Here is a 17,698-nt window from a genome sequence, read left to right as displayed (position 1 = left end):
GGTTTTTATGAAGCTGGATGACAAGTGTGTTGCAACATTGTAAAGCATTTGAATTTAGTTTGATTTATAAACTATATAAGGCATGAATCACATCACTGTCACATTGAAGCTGTAACTATAGAAAGGTCAACACATGAGTATATCACAAGGTCAACCTGGCTCAAGAACAATTTCCAAAGAAACATGAGCGATGACGAGAGGGAAAAACTCCTATTTGAAGGAAATATGTAAAAGAGAAACGAAGCTCGACCTCAACCTCAAGTTAATTGTCCATAACATTAACATAAATAGAATTAAAACTGTTATGTATGGATGTATTTATGTGTGTATTGTACCAACTTTTCGCAGAAACTACTCACCTGAATTGCATGACATATTCAGGGATGATTTGTCATCATCCAAGAACCAATCAATTGGATGTTGGGGTGTTGACAGCTAACCGTTTCGGAACAAATCCCCAAAAAACATCAAAAAATGTCCCATACAAAGCAATAAATAAATAAATACATGCAGGCGAAAACATACCTTCTCCGCCAACTTAGTTGGTCGCCCAACTTCTGTTGGCGAAGGTAAGAAATACACGCAGACGACAACATGACCTCAGCCAGCTTCGTTGGATCCTTTTGTCCAACTTTCACTGGCAAAGGTAAAAACAAAGATATTGAGTCATCAAACTTGAATATGGGTTGCATCATATTTTTGGTGTCAATATGTATAAACATTTTGTGGTTTCAAATAGCTGAAAAGATATCGTAAAAGATATTGTATAAAGCTGTCCCTACAAAAACAAACAAGCAAAAAACAAAACAAACCAAAAAAAAACAACAACCCATGAACACTGCCTGAATTCAGTGAAAGACATGTTGAAATACAGTTGATGAAACAGTGCGAGGCGCCACCTGCTGGAGAAGGGACAAACACCACGTGGAAGTCGTGACGACGGGCGATTAAAGATAAACAAAAAAAAAGAGTCAGCAAGCAGGGTTCTTTTGTTTTGTTTCGTTTTGAACAATATTTGTCTGGATACGCGAACCATTTAATTTACGATATTCTGTGGATGAAAAGCAGGAGCTGTGTTTTCACCCTTAAAACGAATCTTTTGTTTTGAAGTGAAGTCCGCGGACACACCGGAAGTGAAAGTGTCCATATGAGTGGAGGCAGTCCGACTGCAGCAGGATGAGGTTCCGAGGACAAAGCTATCTCCACTGAGAAACTAACAAACGCTTCTTTCAGACAGGGGGCCCGGTGCCAAAGATAAATCATGTTCGATATTCTAAGTGTAAATCTTAGAAAACGCTGCTTGTTTGTCGGGTAGTTTTTGTTTTGGAGCTCGCTATGATTTTTTGGAAATATGAGGAATGCATCAGTGAGCGGCTCTCGGTGCTCACGCCTGTCGTAACCGGCTCTGTCACCCTCTGTCCGTCTCATCAATGACCATGGATGTCAGGGCAGTTCTGGAGTTTGCCACAGTCACCAGAGGTGTCTCTCTGATTTTACAGGTGAATTCAAAACATCTTGTAATCCTGTTTATTTGCCCACGGGCATTGCTGTTATTATTGTGGATATATTGAATGGTGTGAGACAAATAAAGCAGAGCAACCGTTCACAGGAATGAAACACCGTTTTAATAATGTGTGCCATTTGTTTTCAGGCTGTCTTGAATGCTGCCATCCCTGACCATGATGCTGATGCGTTCAAGCCCCCTCGGATCGAGGAACCTCTGTATCTGGACTCTGTGGTGGAGTGGTTACTTGGTGGCCTCTCTCATTGGGATGCTGAGCACTTCCTCTTCATCGCTGAAAGAGGATACCTATACGAACACAACTTCGCTTTTTTCCCCCTCTTCCCTGTGGTCCTCAGGGGCCTGGCGGAGACGCTGCTGTGGCCCCTCAGCAGCTGGCTGAGTGTGCGGGGGCGGCTGCTGCTGGCCGTGGCTCTGGGGAATAGTGCTCTGTTCCTCCTGAGTGTGGTCGCCCTGCACGCCCTCAGCAGGTTTGTCCTGCAGGACAGACGTCTTGCTCTACTTTCCAGCCTGCTCTACTGCATCACACCTGCTAATGTTTTCATGACTGCCGGCTACTCGGAGAGCCTGTTTGCGGCCCTCACTTTTGGTGGGCTGTTCCTCCTGGAGAAAGGATTTACCTTCCGAGCCTGTCTGGCCCTCAGCATAGCCACAGCGGCGCGATCAAACGGACTGGTCAACATAGGATTTTTGCTATATCTTCCATCACTGCACGCCATTTCACAGATCCGTATGTACCGCACAACGACGACCGGCCACATTAAAGTCTTCCACTACATTTGGGTCGTCATCTGCCTCCTGCTTACCTCTCTCTTGGGAACTGCGATCATTGCTCTTCCCTTCTGTGCTTTCCAGTACTACGGCTACAGGACGTTTTGCACACCATCCACATCCTTGGAGCAGATCCCCCCTGCTCTTCTGGCTCTGGCTGAGCGCAAAGGCTACCGGGTTCCGGATGAAAATGGTCCACCACCTCTTTGGTGTATGAGACCGCTCCCTTTACTGTATTCCCACATCCAAGATGTGTATTGGGATGTGGGCTTCCTTCGTTACTTTGAGCTGAGGCAGATACCAAACTTTATTCTGGCCCTACCGATGGCTACCCTTGGCATAATGGCTGCTTATGCATATTTTCAAGCGAATCCAGACCTGTGCATGCGACTTGGACTGTGGGAGACGCGTGCAAACAAAGGTCTTGACAAACCCATACCAGGGTTTTTCAATCCAAGAGTGTTTGTGTACGTTGTGCATTCTGCAGTGCTGCTGGTGTTTGGAACCTTGTGCATGCATGTGCAGGTAAGAAAGTCATGTAATCATCCTTTTAACTGATCCACTCTACATTTGGCTCATTCCTCTCTGTGATCTACATCTCTAGGTTCTAACCAGATTCATGGCCTCCTCGTCTCCCGTGCCCTTCTGGATAAGTGCTCACCTGCTGCTCCTCAATGAGCCACTTCTACATCGAAGGAAAACCTCAAACCCCAATGTGCAGCTACAGACACATTCCAGAACTGGTTGTAAGCACACTCCACAGAACCCCATCATTGCCCTGCTGCCATACTTCAAAGCCTGTTCTCCGACCACACAGAGCATCCTCGGATACTTCCTGTCTTACTGGGTACTGGGCCTTGCACTGCATTGTAACTTCTTACCTTGGACTTGACTCAAACTGTCAGCCTGAGGTTTGAATGTAATATTTCTCTGTGGGACTGGGCAACTACATAAAGGTGTTTTCTATTGTTCATCATTAAGGATCATTTTATTAGGGACCAAGCCTGAAGGGGAAGGCCTCCGAAGGAGGCCTTGGCTAAAGGGTGAGACCCTATTGTATTTATAATGTTTATTATTATTATTGTTTGTTTCTTTACCTGACGTGGACCCAAATTTGGCCCTCTAAACACGCTCCACAACTCAAAACAAATTTTGCACGCTCATCAGGACTGGCAAAAACTTCAAGAAAATGTAAAAATGAAAACTCAAAGCGCTAAAATGTGCTCACTCGCGCCGCCGAGAATCACTAAAAGGACTGATGACCACCACGGCCCGTAGGGGTGTCCTGGAGACATCAAACCAAAACTCACTTGTTCGTCTTATCAATACCTAAAAATCATGAGCTGACACCCCTGACCTAAATCCAACAGGAAGTTCCTAATTTGCCTTTGTGACCACGCCACACTTTAATATTCACCATCAAATAGGAAGTCAACTGTAAATACCCTCAACATTGTTTGCTCAGCCTCAAACTTTACACGTTGCTTAAGAGTCCAGATCTGATCAGAGCCATATGACAATAACAATCGTCGGCTATAGCGCTGCCTGTTGGAAACAGGAAGTGGGGTGTACATACTCAGGTCTGGCTGAAACTTTACATGTTGCATGAGAGTCCAGATCTGAGCACAGCCGTAATAAAGGCATAGTGCCACCTGCGAGGAACAGGGCCGTGATCGGGCTAACCCCGATGGGCCAGAGTGCGAGGTCCCGACCAAAGCTGCTTGCAACTTTAATTATCGTGGTAATTCAACCCTAAGTCCAGAAACATTCGACTGGTTTGTAAAATGTAAATAAAAACAGGACGCAATGGTTCACAGTTCTCACAAACCTAACCTAACAGTACACTTTTCATATCATTTTGTAATACAAATTCTTGATTTAATGGCCACAACCAATCTCAGAAAGTTGGAATAGGGCCATATTTGCCATTGTTTGTAAAAGTCTTAAAATTCTGAGAATTGAGAGCAGTTGCTGCCCCGATTAATGACTTTTTTTTTTTTTTTTAATTTATTAAAATGTCTGGACGGTAGGCAGGATAGTTCAAAAATTTTAATTTTACTGCAGGCCATTACTGAAATATATGTATTGATGGCAGCAGATGTTTTAAAACTTTAAAACCAGCCGGCTCCACAGAGACTAAGCACATCTATTACCATCCGGGATGGCGTCGTGTGCTGACAATAATCCAAAGGATGCATCTCCAAGAATATTCAAAAATGATGATGAATCTTTTGCTCAAATTTGGTCTCACTTCATAATTTAGTATTGGCTCAGGGAAAAACGAAAAGCTGTATTTTTCAATTGTGTTTACGTGTGGCTTATTTTTTGATGATACAGCTTGAAGTTCTATTCATTGATTGCACAGCAAACCAACAGAAAATGATTTCTTCTCTGATTTTCATTGATTGCTCTTGAGGCCACAAACTGATTTCCAGTACAGAATCATGTCACTTCCTACTTTAGCGCTGAAAAAAAAATGGTGAGCCTCTTTACTTCTTTTAGAAAATGGTAACAAATATCTTTCTTCCAGCATCTAATATGTTGTCTGTGCTGTAGTGTGAATAAATTACAAGTTTCTGCAAATTGTTGCATTATGGTTTTATATGCATTTAACTTGTTTATCCAAATATTTTGGAGTTAGGATTGTAAATATGTGAGAATTGCAATAACATTACAAAGGATTTGCCATAAGAATAATTATCCACGACGCCTGTATACAGAAAATCAACACACTGGTACTTGCACTTGGACAGTAAAAGTGCAAAAAAAAAAAAAAGAGGCTTCCATCTTACTCCATTACAACTGATGTGATGAAATTACTTTTTGATGCTGACTTATGATAGTGAACTATTTTGAGTTGCACACCTAAGTCAAATGTGTTTGTAGTTGTTAGATAATTAATGTACAATTTGCCTGAAACTTTGATAAACTACCGAGTCGTAGATCTGAGAACACCATGGTTGTACTTGGAAAAAACATTTTATTGCTTTTTGGGTGTTTATTGGGGCTTGTACTGCATGTTTGAAAAAAAAATAAAATAAACATTCTGAGGTGGGGGTCTTTTAATGAGAATGAAAATAAATAGGTAAAATAATCTGTTTGGATTTTTATTGTCATGTCAAGAAAACGCCCACTGAAATGCTGCTGTACAGTTACATTGCTTTGGATTAACGAAGATAGTAAGTGCACAAGCTCACAAATCAGACCTTCAAATAACACAACAGCTGATGGATCCAAGCAGGCATGACTTCAAACATTCTGTTCAAAAAGCCGGTCGTCTTCAAGTTGTATTCACGCAAGTCTTCCTTCATCGTGCTGTAATAGACTCTGGCCTGGAAGGTCTTGATTGATCTTCCTCACATCAGGTTTGCAGCTGTTTGACACCACCAGAGGTTGCTGTTACTCGCGAAATAACCAGACGCACTGCTGACTCACGAGAAAGCTTTTAAATAATGTTTAACAGCAAACCTGATGCACCAAGTTACAATTCTTCAAACATGAAAAAAAAAACAAACAAACCTGCAAATGCAATAAACTGTCCAGATGAACAGCTTTGTTGCACACTATGTCCAAACGTAGCATGTACCAATCTTGTCAAAATTTGAAACATTGCCACAACTGCATGCTCACAAAGCACTGACCTACTACCTCAAAGTCACTTTAAACTGTGAACTTGTTAAATATCACGAGGCCAAAACGCGCTTAATGTTGTGATGTCTGCTTTGCAGACTGTTGAGTCTTTACATGTCAGCAGTCCAAAACTAAACTTCATTAGTTCATGCTGTCGTCATGGGAGCAGCATAAATTGGATAAGGAGTGAAGCATCTCCAAAGACATACCAGGTCCAGTCGGCCCGACTCAAATTGCTTTGAGAAACCTGATACCTGAACAATGACAATGTGCACAGGCATCACTACACCTCCTTTTTCCAAAGAGAAAAAAACTAAATCTGAAATATTGAACTACCTAAGGTCTTCATTGAGTCAAGCATAGTCACAAAATACATTATTTTGTTCATAAATGACTCTTCATAATAGTTATGGAGCTATGACAACAGTTTGAAGCAAATACGGTGTGCGTAGCGGGTGGGGCGTGATCAGCGTAATGACGTCAGCATCATAACGCGTTGACGTAGACAGGCTGACGGAAAAAGAAAAAGAAAACGAGAAGTACCGCAAGAAGCCGAAGCTCGTCCGTTCGTGTTCACTACTTCCATTTAACAACATGAGTATCGGCACCGAAATGTGGCTGTAACATAACTACCAAAGATGGTAGTTAAGCTCGAGACAGCTCGGGAACTAATTCAGCCGAAGTCCGCAGACCGTTGTCGGTACGAAAGCTAGCTAACGTTAGCTCCCATGATGGGCAAGTGAGCGCCGACCGAGCGAGCGAAATATATGTACATATATATTTAAAACAAATGTCCCGAGGCTGAAACACGGAGAGGAAGAGAGAGTAACAGCGTGTGTGCCTTTACGATTCCTCGCAACCGTGTGGCAACTGTTTACATGATGAAGAACTGCGAGTACCAGCAGATCGACCCCCGGGCGCTGGCGGTGTCCCCGCTGTCAGCGCAGAGCCAGCCCGGGAGGAAGGAGCAGCGGCCGCGGAGGAAGTGGGAGGTTTTCCCGGGGAAGAACAGGTTCTACTGCGATGGACGGATCATCCTCGCCAGACAAAGCGGTGTCCTTCCACTGACACTTGGCCTTATCGTTGTCACTTGTGGCCTTTTCTTTGCAATCGAGTGAGTAGTGGGGGACGTGTTTATGTCCCGATTGCAACATGTTAAGTTTTTGGCTGTCGCATTGATTTTGAATGTATTTGATCAGCAGTAAAAACCTGGTTACTTTTTGCAGTTGCCCTTTCCTGGTGAACCATGTGACCATCTTCATACCTGTGATCGGTGCGGTGCTTTTTGTGTTCGTGGTGACATCCTTACTGAGAACCAGCTTCACAGACCCAGGCATTTTACCCAGGGCCACCCCAGAAGAAGCTGCAGACATAGAGAGACAGATAGGTAAGGGTTTTACCACCGTTTCTCATCCACGATGGGGCAGATGGGGTAAAAGAGCTTTGCCATATGGGGAGGTTTGTTGTTGGGAGTGCAGACCAAGACCTAAGCAGCTTTACCCTGTCATGGCTGAAGTTCAAAAAAAAAGAAAAAAAGCCAGACACTCAGATTTGTGTTGTTTCGTGCTTTATGCTATTATCTGCTTGCCTTTTGTTAAAAGTATTATTTTCTTCTTGTTTCTTTTTAAAGATACCTCAGGATCTTCTACTTATCGACCCCCTCCCCGAACCAAGGAGATCCTCATCAACCAGCAAGTGGTGAAGCTCAAATACTGCTTCACATGTAAAATGTTTCGCCCTCCTCGGACCTCCCACTGCAGCCTGTGTGACAACTGTGTGGGTAAGGATGTGGAGTAGCACTTATATCTTAACAGAATGAAAGTGAAGCACAATTACTTATGGATGGATTTCAGTGATCTTGCTCTGTAGGCCGTTTTCTCAAATGATTTGTGGGTGTTGTCTATTAAATGCTATGTCCTATCAATACTTTTATATCAAATCAGCCAACTTTTAATTGAATCCGGTTTCTGACCTATGCTCCCTTTGTTCTATGAAATTCAAAACATCTATTACCGTTACCTGCAGGATGTTGGTCCCTGAAGTGTTAGGACATGCTTCATCGGTTTAGATTTAACTGTCAAAAAATATATTGCAAATTTATTTAGCTACTAGCTGTCCTGGTGTCTTTGAGTTAATAATGTTTCCATTTTGTACAATATTTCAGTCCTTGTGTGTCCCCGCATTGTTTACTTGCTTGCATCACAACCTGCACATCAAACAGGGAGTCTAATCTTGTACATTATCTCTTGCTCTGGAAACCCCCCCCCCCCCACACACAAAATTGTATGTCCTCTATGTTTGGGAAATGCTTTAGATAGGCACCATTTAGGAGATATACATCTGTTGTTTATACAGAATGTTGAGCTTATTCTCAAAGTTTTGTGTGCTTCTAATCTCTGGTTTGTTTCTTCTCCTCACCCTCACAGAGCGATTTGATCACCACTGCCCATGGGTGGGGAACTGTGTGGGAAAACGGAATTACCGCTTTTTCTACAGCTTCATCATCTCTCTGTCTTTTCTGACATCTTTCATATTTGCCTGCGTCCTCACACACGTCACCCTGCGTGAGTACTCTGAGCTGTTCCTGTTTTGTCACGTCATGAACAACTCCTGTGTGGTTTTCTCATTTTCCTTCTGTTTCTTTACAGGTTCTCAAGCAGGTGACAGCATCGTTCAAGTCATTCAGGAGAGTCCTGGCATATATCCTTTTAATATTATACAGTTTCCAGATATCATTCTAGTTTGTTTTTTTACATGGATTACGGTGGATGTTTTTGCTCCCGTTTTGTATCAGCAAAGTTACTGTTGACAAGGAGGTATTTCCCTCAGCTCCTGGGATAAGCCCACACTTAATAAGATCAAAGAGTTACCCCACAGCAAAGCAGTGCTGTCAGGCAGATGGCTGTCCAGGAGTCGGTTTGCTGCCTCATCTTCTTGTGAGATGATGTCGGTAGCTCGAGGAAGATAGACCACAGATGGGCTCGGGTAGTTACTAAGAAAGGTTGTGTGTGAATTTATATACTCATGATATGCAAAAGACATTGTGCCTGTTGTTTGTTAGGTTGATACCTTTTAACCTATTGCATTTTCTAAATTAAGTCATATCAATTATCTTCTGCAACTACGAGAATTGAAATTGCAGTCATTTTATCAACCCCACAAGTACATGATATACTTGGATCAACCAGACAAAGACTGTTGTAGTTAGTGTTCACATGTGTCTTGCTGTTTCCTGGTTCAGATCAAAGTTTAAAAAAAAGAGGTGTGCTCTTCAATCTAGTTTGTTCTGTGCCTACACCCTAATTTTTAACACAGATGTAAACAAAGCTGTTGTGATGTAACTTCCTCCGGAATGCTGTGCTTAATGCAACACAATGCATGCCGAATTATTGCTATGGAGGTTTCATTAGACTAGAACGCAGCGGGAGCTTATGAATTGCGCACAGGAGCCAAAACAGCAGCAGGAATAGATCAACTGCAATAAGTTGTCAGGATACAGCTCATTTGTTAAGTCATTTCCTGTTTTTAATGTCTGTAGAGCATTTTCTTACCACCTTCACTTGAATTACACTCGAGGAATTTTTTTAAGTGTGTTTGGTTCACACTGCACAAAGGAATCGGAGACCAAAAGTGAAGTGTTAACACATGTGGAGGATGTTGAGAAAGTAGCTGAGAAAGAAAGTGACTTTAATACCGATTGGAGAAGTTTGTCACCATCTTCATCCATTCTTGGCTGGGGTGGACTCCCAGCGACCATAAAGTGGATGAAGTGTTTTTTTATGAAAGCGTCTTAATTTGTAATAGTTTTTCCTCTTCAATCATCATTGGTTTCTAACATTTATGTATTTCCTTGACTGTTTTTTTTTCACTGTGGTGGAGTTGGTGATTTGTTTCTTCTCCATCTGGTCTATTCTGGGCCTCTCAGGCTTCCATACCTACTTAGTAGCCTCGAACCTCACCACAAATGAAGACGTAAGCAGTCACATCACAGCCAGTTAGCTTAATACACATGCTCACTGTTTACGGCTTCTGGACCGACTTTCCATGTTTGTTGTGCAGATAAAGGGATCCTGGTCCAGCAAAAGAGGAGCAGAGGAGTCTGGGAACCCGTACAGCTACAATAACATCATCACCAACTGCTGTGTGACCTTATGTGGGCCCATGCCCCCGAGGTGGGTACAGATGTCAAGAGTCCTTATCCTCAAACTAATGTCTCACTCATCACCTCGACAGCTCAGCACCTAATAACCTCATCAAATACCAGTGAAACCACGTTTAACTGACCTTCTTCTGTTTTTTTTTTCTAGTCTGATTGACAGAAGAGGTTTTGTTCCTCCCGACGAGGCGATTCCCACTGCTTCCGCCTCGGAGATAGAGCTGCCTCCTTTTGTGGCCAAGAGTGACGTCAACATGGTAGGATAAAACAGCTTGTGGTCTCCCCCTCCCCCCCTTCAACGAGTCCTGACCACCTCGTAGTTCCTGTGTTGTTCCTACTCCACTCTGTGCCCCCCCCCCCCACCATCATCAGACTTCAGTTTCAGTCTGTCACATCTTGTCCCAGTGTTGTGAGAAGCATTACAGACTCAATTGTTTTAAGTGTGAATACAGAGAAATGCATGTATTTTTTTTTTTTTTCTTTCTTTCTATTTTTTATATCAAGTGTTTTCATGTGTTTGGACTAGAACAACTCTTGTGGGCTCAGTGTTGATTGCTCCATTGAAGCTGAAATGATTAAGAGTCTGAGGTGGCGAGAAGCAAACTGCTGAATAAGTACTGCGTCACCTGTGTCCGCGTGCTTTCTGAGCTTCAGAACAAAACGTTTCCACAGCCACTTGTTTCACTGTTTGGCATCATTAGGCAGCTAAAAACGCAGGAAAAGTGGACTGCCAGTTATTTTGGAGAGGTCTTCCTGGCAGAAATGGAATAATTTTTAGGTCATTGTTGAGTTGCGGAGTCGAACCGTTCGACGTCTGCAGTTCAGTCTCGGTCATTTTGTTGTGTCGGTCAGTAAATCGCCTTCATGCACTTTTTGAGATTTGTTTTGCATTTATTGGTTGACACACCTGAACGAGTTCAACGTGGTGCTGTGTTTGGTTCTTGGTTCTTGTACTACTGAGTTTGTTTGTACAGGTGCTTCTAAGAAATAGACGACCATGAAAGGGTCGTAGTTTTGTGAGTTATTTCTGTTTGCCTAATGTATAACCTTTCAAGCATTTTTTTTTTGGGGTCATTTCCACTGCGATAAGTATGACTTTTAGTTATAAAATAGGGAAAAAATGTCTGCTCTTATAAAATATTTTTTGAAAAACAGAAATAGATTAAAACATTTCAGGTTGCGTACCAAATCTAAAATATCTGGCAGATCGTTGATAATTGTTGGATAAATGAGCCTTTACGTTGTATTTAGTTTTTTTTTTCTCAATGCACCTGTACTGTATGTTCTGGTGAAGGAGTGTGCACACAGAGGATTACATTTCCACTTCCTGTTTGGACAAAGTGTGGGATCTCTGATGAATCATCATCGTCACATGACTTGAAGACATTTGTCTCCACATTGTAAACGTATCAAAGAACTGTTATCCTTTATATTGTTTTTATTTTCTTAAAACATTTTATATATTCGCATTACGTATGCCTCAAGTGTTCCTTCTTGTATTAAATAAACATTATTTTTTATATTTTGAAAATTTGAGTCTTTGTTTTAACTTCTTTCTTTTTTTCTTTATTTATTCATTGTTTTTTTTTTTGTTTGTTTTTTTTAACTTACCTGACTTTCAGGTTGTGAGATTCTTTTTTTGTTTAATGGGTTTTTGTATAATGATCATTTGTATCTGTTTCTGTGTAACTGACCTGCCGGATGAATGGTTTGATGCTCAGTGTTGTGCTGTGTATCCATTCCACCCTGCCAGGAGGAGAACTGTCAGGACTTTTCTTTGTCCTGCACAGCCTGAGGTGCGCAGCCGCATGTAGACGGTTGATGGTAAGAGTAGGGTTCAACCTGAAACCAATCCCGCCACCTCCTCACATCCCGCTCACCGCGTCTTCATTCGTAACATAGTTGACGATTGTCGTTTGTCTGCATTGACCCAACCGCATTTGGGGCAGATCCTGTGATTGCTTTGTGGTGATGTCGTGCACGCTTCACTACCGCTCATTCTTCCTCCCATTAACATTTACTCACTCGTTTTTGCTGGAAGGAGCTGGTTTTTTTGTTTGATTTTTATTTTTGTTTCAATGGCTGATCTTTCTCTTTGTCCTCTTGTGCTGTTCTGAGAAAGGCGTTGTGCATGCATTTGCAGTGGAATCTATTTTCTCCTTAATGTTTCGTGTTTAACTCACATGAAACGCAGGTTGAAGCAGCTTTAATCACATTTATCTAACTGTGTTTGTGCTCTTGTGATCTGCGGCCACTCTTCTCCTCCGCTCTTCTCTATTCTCTATTCTCCATTCTCTTCTCCATTTAAATTGAAGCGCTGTCATCAGGCCTCACTGTTCACTGAACTAATCATTTAAATCACATTGCAGAATATTCTCTGCATACTCACCCTGCTTTTACCTTTTTTTTTTTTTTTTTTAAATCTTTGCTCTAACCACAGCTTGGCATGTATTTTCCTTTCTGTTGTAAAAGGGGTCTTTTTTTCTTTTACTTCTTCACGCAGTGCGCTCAAAGCACAAAGGATGTGTTGGAGAGGATGGTCCATTCATCAGACCTTCATGGCCTGTGCCCTCCGGGGACCCCAAAGACCTCCCCTCTGGTCCAGGAGGTTTCCAGCACCGCGGCACCGACCACCGAGCCTTCGCCGTCCTGTGGCTGCTCCCGACTGCAGGCGCGCCAGCCCGCAGTTGCTCCCTGTCCCCTGTTCAGCAGAAGCAGCAAGAAGGACTCGATACATTCGATTAACCCAGCTTTCCGCCTGGCTTCTCCCTCGCCGTCGCTCGGCCGCACCACGCTGATCCTGGGCGAAGCCCCCGACGTGGGCTTCGTCCCGCTGCAATGAGCGCACTACGAGTCACAGTGGACTTGTCCATCTGCACACGTCACTGCTCGGTGTCACTTTGTCATCCTTTAACGTCGTCATTGTGGTGGTCAAGATGCATGTTGCAGTCATTGTGAAGGAAGTCGAGTTCCATCACCCATGTCCAGCTGTGTGTGGCCTTCAGAGTGAAGGTGAATCTTAGTAACTCGTGGAAGCACAATATAGAGATATTTTTTTAGCTTCTTTTTTTATGACAGCCTGAATATGCCACTTCCACAGAACCTCAGTGTTTAAGTTCGAGCTGATATCTTATGCAAACAGGCACTTAGACCTGAGTACTGACATTTTGACTGTGGATGCAAGAAAAAAAATAAAAGTTTGGACTTGCTGAATGGGCATGCTCTGGATAGTGAGCCATTTCAGGAGGACCAGCTGAAGAGTTAGCCTTATGTCCTGTGCTGTCGTCCCCATCCACGTCATCTTGAGCAGGTTTTGAGTTGTATCACTTGAAGATAATTGGAAAAAAATTTTAATGAGCACAAAGGAGTACATGTGTTTGGTTCTTCACATATCACAATGTGATCGATGTAGTATCTTAGAAATAGCAACTTCACATTTTTGATTGTCCACTTTGTTCCTTCATCTTATATTTTTCTATTATCAATACAAAGTATTTAAATCAAATATTGCTGCCACCTGTTGGGACTTTGCACATCGTTTGCTGTTCATGTTCGGACTTGGATACGTTTCTCTGTGAGCGAGCGTCTGGTTTTTCTTCTTCTGTCGAAGGCTATATGGACTGTACATTGCCTGTCAGCAGTGTTTTCATGCATATTAATGTTTCAGGATTGTTGATGAGTCTTGACTGCGACCTTTAACTGCTCCCAGCACGAAACCTGGGGTGCAGTTCCTCCTCGAGAGGGCAAACAGCAGGAGTCGCTTTGAGCCACTAGGGGGCAGGATGTGAATATTGATTGCAGGCGAGCTTGACAGCAGTTTAGTAATGTGAAAAGCATTAGATGGGCCTTTTGATGTTTCATTTGAATTATTATTATTTTTTTTTATTTCTTTTGCATCTGAGCTTTGAAGCTGTACATAGGTTGTAGGTTTGTGAGGAGCCACGCTCGTTCATTCATCCGTCTGCAGCGTGAGCCATGTGTTGTGTAGGTTACAAGCAGTGCTTGTATGAGAGTACTTCTAGGGTGTCACAGTGGAACTGTAACATTTGGTCAATAAATATGATCATTTTTGTTGATGTGGACTGTTTGGGATCTTTTTTTACTTTTTAATTAAAAAGTGTTTTCCTGTTTTTAATCTTCCTAATTGAAGTGCAGATTCAAAAAGAAGTGTATTAATCGCATAGCAAATGTCTGTGTCCGGTTCAGACAAACCCAAGTGACTTCAATCTGACCCATTTTAAAAACTAATGTGGTGCAGACAGGGTTCTTTCTTCCTGACAGCTCCCTCATGGAAACAATGAAGAGATGCATGTCAGCCACATGTGCTCAGACAGACAGTCATCCAGCAATAAAAAGGAGAGTGTGCTCATCAGAAAAACACAGTGTGGACACCAGCTGACACAAACCTGCACCGAGAGGGTGAGGAGTTCATCTGTGTCCATTAGTTTCTGATTCTCCCTTTACAGTAGGTCTCGTGCAAACCAGTTGCAAAAGAAGCTGAGTGCATGTGAGAGAATTTATTACTCTATACAAATATTTTTCAAATTAAAATAATCAATCTCGCTAAAGAAAGTTAATTTCTGTTGAATGTCACTCCCAGCAGCTTTTAAAAATAAAGTGAGAATGTTAAGTGAATCCAGCCTTTGAACCATTGTGCTGTATGGTTTTAACCTCTGTTTTAAGCTCTTACACTTTCCAATGTCCAGCTCTAATTTCGTTAGGAAGAGCAGTGACCAATAGAACACAACTTCTGAATAGAAAACAGCTCATGCGTGATTGGCTTTGTAAACACAAGTAAATGGAAAGTGTCAGTTTTACTGTATACTCACTACGTCTCCTCATTACCCAAATCGGTCGCGGTCTTTTGAACTTTCTCATCTTGTAAATAACTGCTGTGTTATGTGCCAGAGTTCTGGATGTTATTTATGGTGAGATGGTTACAGAGTGGCCAATCTTGGGGTTTTTAAAGGAAGACATTTTGCCTGCAATTGCTGAAACCGAGAACCGGAGAAGTAATGGCTTGCAATGTATCGGCAGCATCTGAGGAGAGGCTGCACCCAGCTGTCACCACCGTGTACAGAAAAGTGAGAATGTTGCTTTAAGCTTTTCCAAAAATGGCCATTTATGGAGGCACCTATATGCATGCATGTGGCAGCTGGTGTACAACAGTGACTTTCAAAAAAGGATGCAAGGAAACGTCTGGATAAAGCATTTACTGGCTTAACATCAGAGACTTCACACTTGCAGAGCACGGACTGATGCACAACAGAACAACGTAATTTTTTTTATGAAATATGTCCTTAACTGACTTCCTTTAAAAAAATAAAAAAAAAGAAAGAAAAATCTGAATATTTCTTCATGTGACTTCAAAAGACTCTCCTCTGAGGCATGTCAATATGGCAACCTGTGTATCTGAAGCTAACATGAAGCAGATGGTCAGACTGCTGGCTCAGGATCTTGTGCAGGGAAAAAGCCAAAGCATCACTACTCCTGCAGCTGTGTTGCATTTTGACCACAGCCCTCCATGGCAGGGCAGAGTGAAAATCTGCTTGCAAAAAAAAAAAACGGAGAACTGCACAGATGAGTTTGAAATTTGTCCCAACAGAGCCAGAGGAGACAGCCGGTGATTGGTAGTGGGTTGATTTGGAAAGCAGCGGTGACAAGATGGGGAATCTTTGAGGACTTGCTGGCTGCAGGTGATTATTCGCCGGCCCGAGTGTGCCATGCTCTTTAACCCTGACTGGTGGGGCAGGAGACAGAGCGGGCCACCCAGTGAGTACTTAGAGGCCTGCTAAAGACCTGCTATTCCGAATCGGAGCATCTATTTAAACGAAACATGATACAGCTGTTTTTGACTTCAAAACAATTCAATTTCGACTGAGTTTTATTTATGGAGCACCGATTATAGCGTAGCCATCCCATGGCGCTTTTACAGAGAAAACAATCCAACATGAGCAAACATAGGTGACAGTGAAAAGGAAAAAAAAAACCCCAGTAATCTGGAAGGCCTCTCCTGAACCAGACTCAGAGGTGAAGAGGTGGAACACAGACGGAGCAACAAACTGACATCAGACAACGAGCTGATCCATCTGAGGCAGAGTTGGTGTGGAAAGAGGGCACCGATCACTAACTTCCTCTGTCAGATATCCTGCAGCAGGTCACAGAGACAAGAGACCTCAGATTCCCAGAGACAGGTCAGTGGTTAGTCACATGTAATGGTAACATGTAGATATACAAAGAATGAGAAAAGAAGAGAAGCTCAGAACAATACAGAAGGTCTCTCAGCTGAGTGAACATGTGGGAATTTAGCTCGGGAAATGGTCAGGGATAACCTTAACCACACAGACATATAATTCAAAGCTTTATTAAATTGTAGAGTTTTAAGTCTATAAAGTAGAGACTTTGTTAGTCTACCAAACTAAAACTAAAACTTTGAATAATCCATAACTCTGCTCAGTGTTCTGATGGGATGATACGTCATCAACAGCTTGATGGAAGCTGGTTGTTTTTAACTTTATGTGCTAAAAGAAGAATTTCACTTTATCTTCTATTCTAGAGTTTACAGAAGTCAAATGATAAGAGAAGGAACTTGAGGACTGAGTGCTTGATGGATTATTATACTAATTATATGTGGCAGTTACATAAGTCCATTGCTAATAAAACTATATTGCCTGTTGTGACGCACACACACACACACACACACACACCCACCCACACACACACACCCACACACACACACACACACACACACACACACACACACACACACACACACACACACACACACACACACACACACACACACACACACACACACACACACACACACACACACACACACACGGTGCTATCTTTGTGGAGCCTTTCCATTGACGCAATGCCTTTCCTCGCCCCTTACTAATCTTCAGAACTCCGAGTTTAAACCTGATCCTGACCTTTTACCCTAATTTCAACCCAATGGCAACCTGAGCCACGTCGCCAATGAAACATGCAAACGGCTGAAGGAGCCGACATTCTGGACCTAACGTGGTCGGCTGGATACATTAATCGTGTGTTTTATGGTGAGATGTTTTGGTGCCACACAAACAGAGGAATACAAGATTAGGCCGGAGCCAATAAAAGTCCCTGATATGAAATGAACTGAACTTGATTCAATCGCTTTATATTCATGGAAACTACAAAAAATACATTTCCAAGGGACTGAACACTGAAGTTACATTGTGTTTATAATTTAGGTAAACTCTTGCAGGTGGTTTTTGAAGAGATTCTACCGGGCATATCATTTTTGTTGTGTGTTCTTTGTTTTTTTTTGAAAGCTTCAGATCTATTTAGTAAATTCTGGAGACCCTTTGAGTTTGACGCCAACAATGATGTGACTATTTGGTTCTTTGTATCCATTGTAGCTGTCCAACTGTTTTTCTCTCTCTCTCTTTTTTAAAAAAATAATCTAATATTAAACACATTTTGATTTGAATAATTCTGGTTTACTCTCCAGAATGGAGCCCATCAAATCATGATGTTGCATTTTGTGTACCTATTTCATTTCCCCTCGGCTACAACTCCTTCTCAGCTGATTCCTTCTCTTCTCAGAGGATGCATGAGCAACATGCAGTCCCTTC

General features: G+C 42.3%; 2 protein-coding genes across 3 annotated transcripts; both read left to right on the top strand.

Annotated features, from left to right (window-relative positions):
• The first annotated feature begins 1,149 nt into the window (after positions 1–1,149).
• pigv (phosphatidylinositol glycan anchor biosynthesis, class V) lies at positions 1,150–5,317 on the top strand. The gene is made up of 3 exons (XM_080471517.1): positions 1,150–1,499; positions 1,652–2,818; positions 2,898–5,317. Exons 1-3 carry the CDS (start codon positions 1,431–1,433, stop codon positions 3,183–3,185), a joined length of 1,524 nt encoding a protein of 507 aa, XP_080327643.1. The 5' UTR covers positions 1,150–1,430; the 3' UTR covers positions 3,186–5,317.
• Positions 5,318–6,411: 1,094 nt separating this feature from the next.
• zdhhc18a (zDHHC palmitoyltransferase 18a) lies at positions 6,412–14,160 on the top strand. Of its 2 annotated transcripts, XM_080471516.1 has the most exons (10): positions 6,418–7,037; positions 7,150–7,310; positions 7,554–7,703; positions 8,350–8,487; positions 8,572–8,623; positions 9,793–9,895; positions 9,983–10,095; positions 10,231–10,336; positions 11,833–11,903; positions 12,583–14,160. In XM_080471516.1, exons 1-9 carry the CDS (start codon positions 6,802–6,804, stop codon positions 11,872–11,874), a joined length of 1,101 nt encoding a protein of 366 aa, XP_080327642.1. In that variant the 5' UTR covers positions 6,418–6,801; the 3' UTR covers positions 11,875–11,903; positions 12,583–14,160. The 2 variants fall into 2 exon arrangements, with proteins under 2 accessions (XP_080327641.1, XP_080327642.1); XM_080471515.1 differs by lacking the exon at positions 11,833–11,903 and having other exon boundaries at positions 6,412–7,037; positions 12,583–14,150.
• Positions 14,161–17,698: the final 3,538 nt, after the last annotated feature.

Source organism: Lipophrys pholis (assembly GCF_963383615.2).
Source record: "Lipophrys pholis genome assembly, chromosome: 9".
Taxonomy (NCBI): Eukaryota; Metazoa; Chordata; class Actinopteri; order Blenniiformes; family Blenniidae; genus Lipophrys; species Lipophrys pholis.
Note: the sequence above shows the minus strand (reverse complement) of the source record. Positions and strands in the feature narration are given on the sequence as shown.

Bases quoted from the DNA above. Each gene is read 5' to 3' on its own strand.
- pigv (XM_080471517.1), top strand. From the start codon at position 1,431: ATGACCATGGATGTCAGGGCAGTTCTGGAGTTTGCCACAGTCACCAGA. The intron at 1,500-1,651 runs GTGAATTCAAAA...ATTTGTTTTCAG, and splicing joins GTGTCTCTCTGATTTTACAG to GCTGTCTTGAATGCTGCCAT. The intron at 2,819-2,897 runs GTAAGAAAGTCA...CTACATCTCTAG, and splicing joins CCTTGTGCATGCATGTGCAG to GTTCTAACCAGATTCATGGC.
- zdhhc18a (XM_080471515.1), top strand. From the start codon at position 6,802: ATGATGAAGAACTGCGAGTACCAGCAGATCGACCCCCGGGCGCTGGCG. The intron at 9,896-9,982 runs GTAAGCAGTCAC...TTTGTTGTGCAG, and splicing joins ACCTCACCACAAATGAAGAC to ATAAAGGGATCCTGGTCCAG. The intron at 10,096-10,230 runs GTGGGTACAGAT...TTTTTTTTCTAG, and splicing joins TGTGGGCCCATGCCCCCGAG to TCTGATTGACAGAAGAGGTT.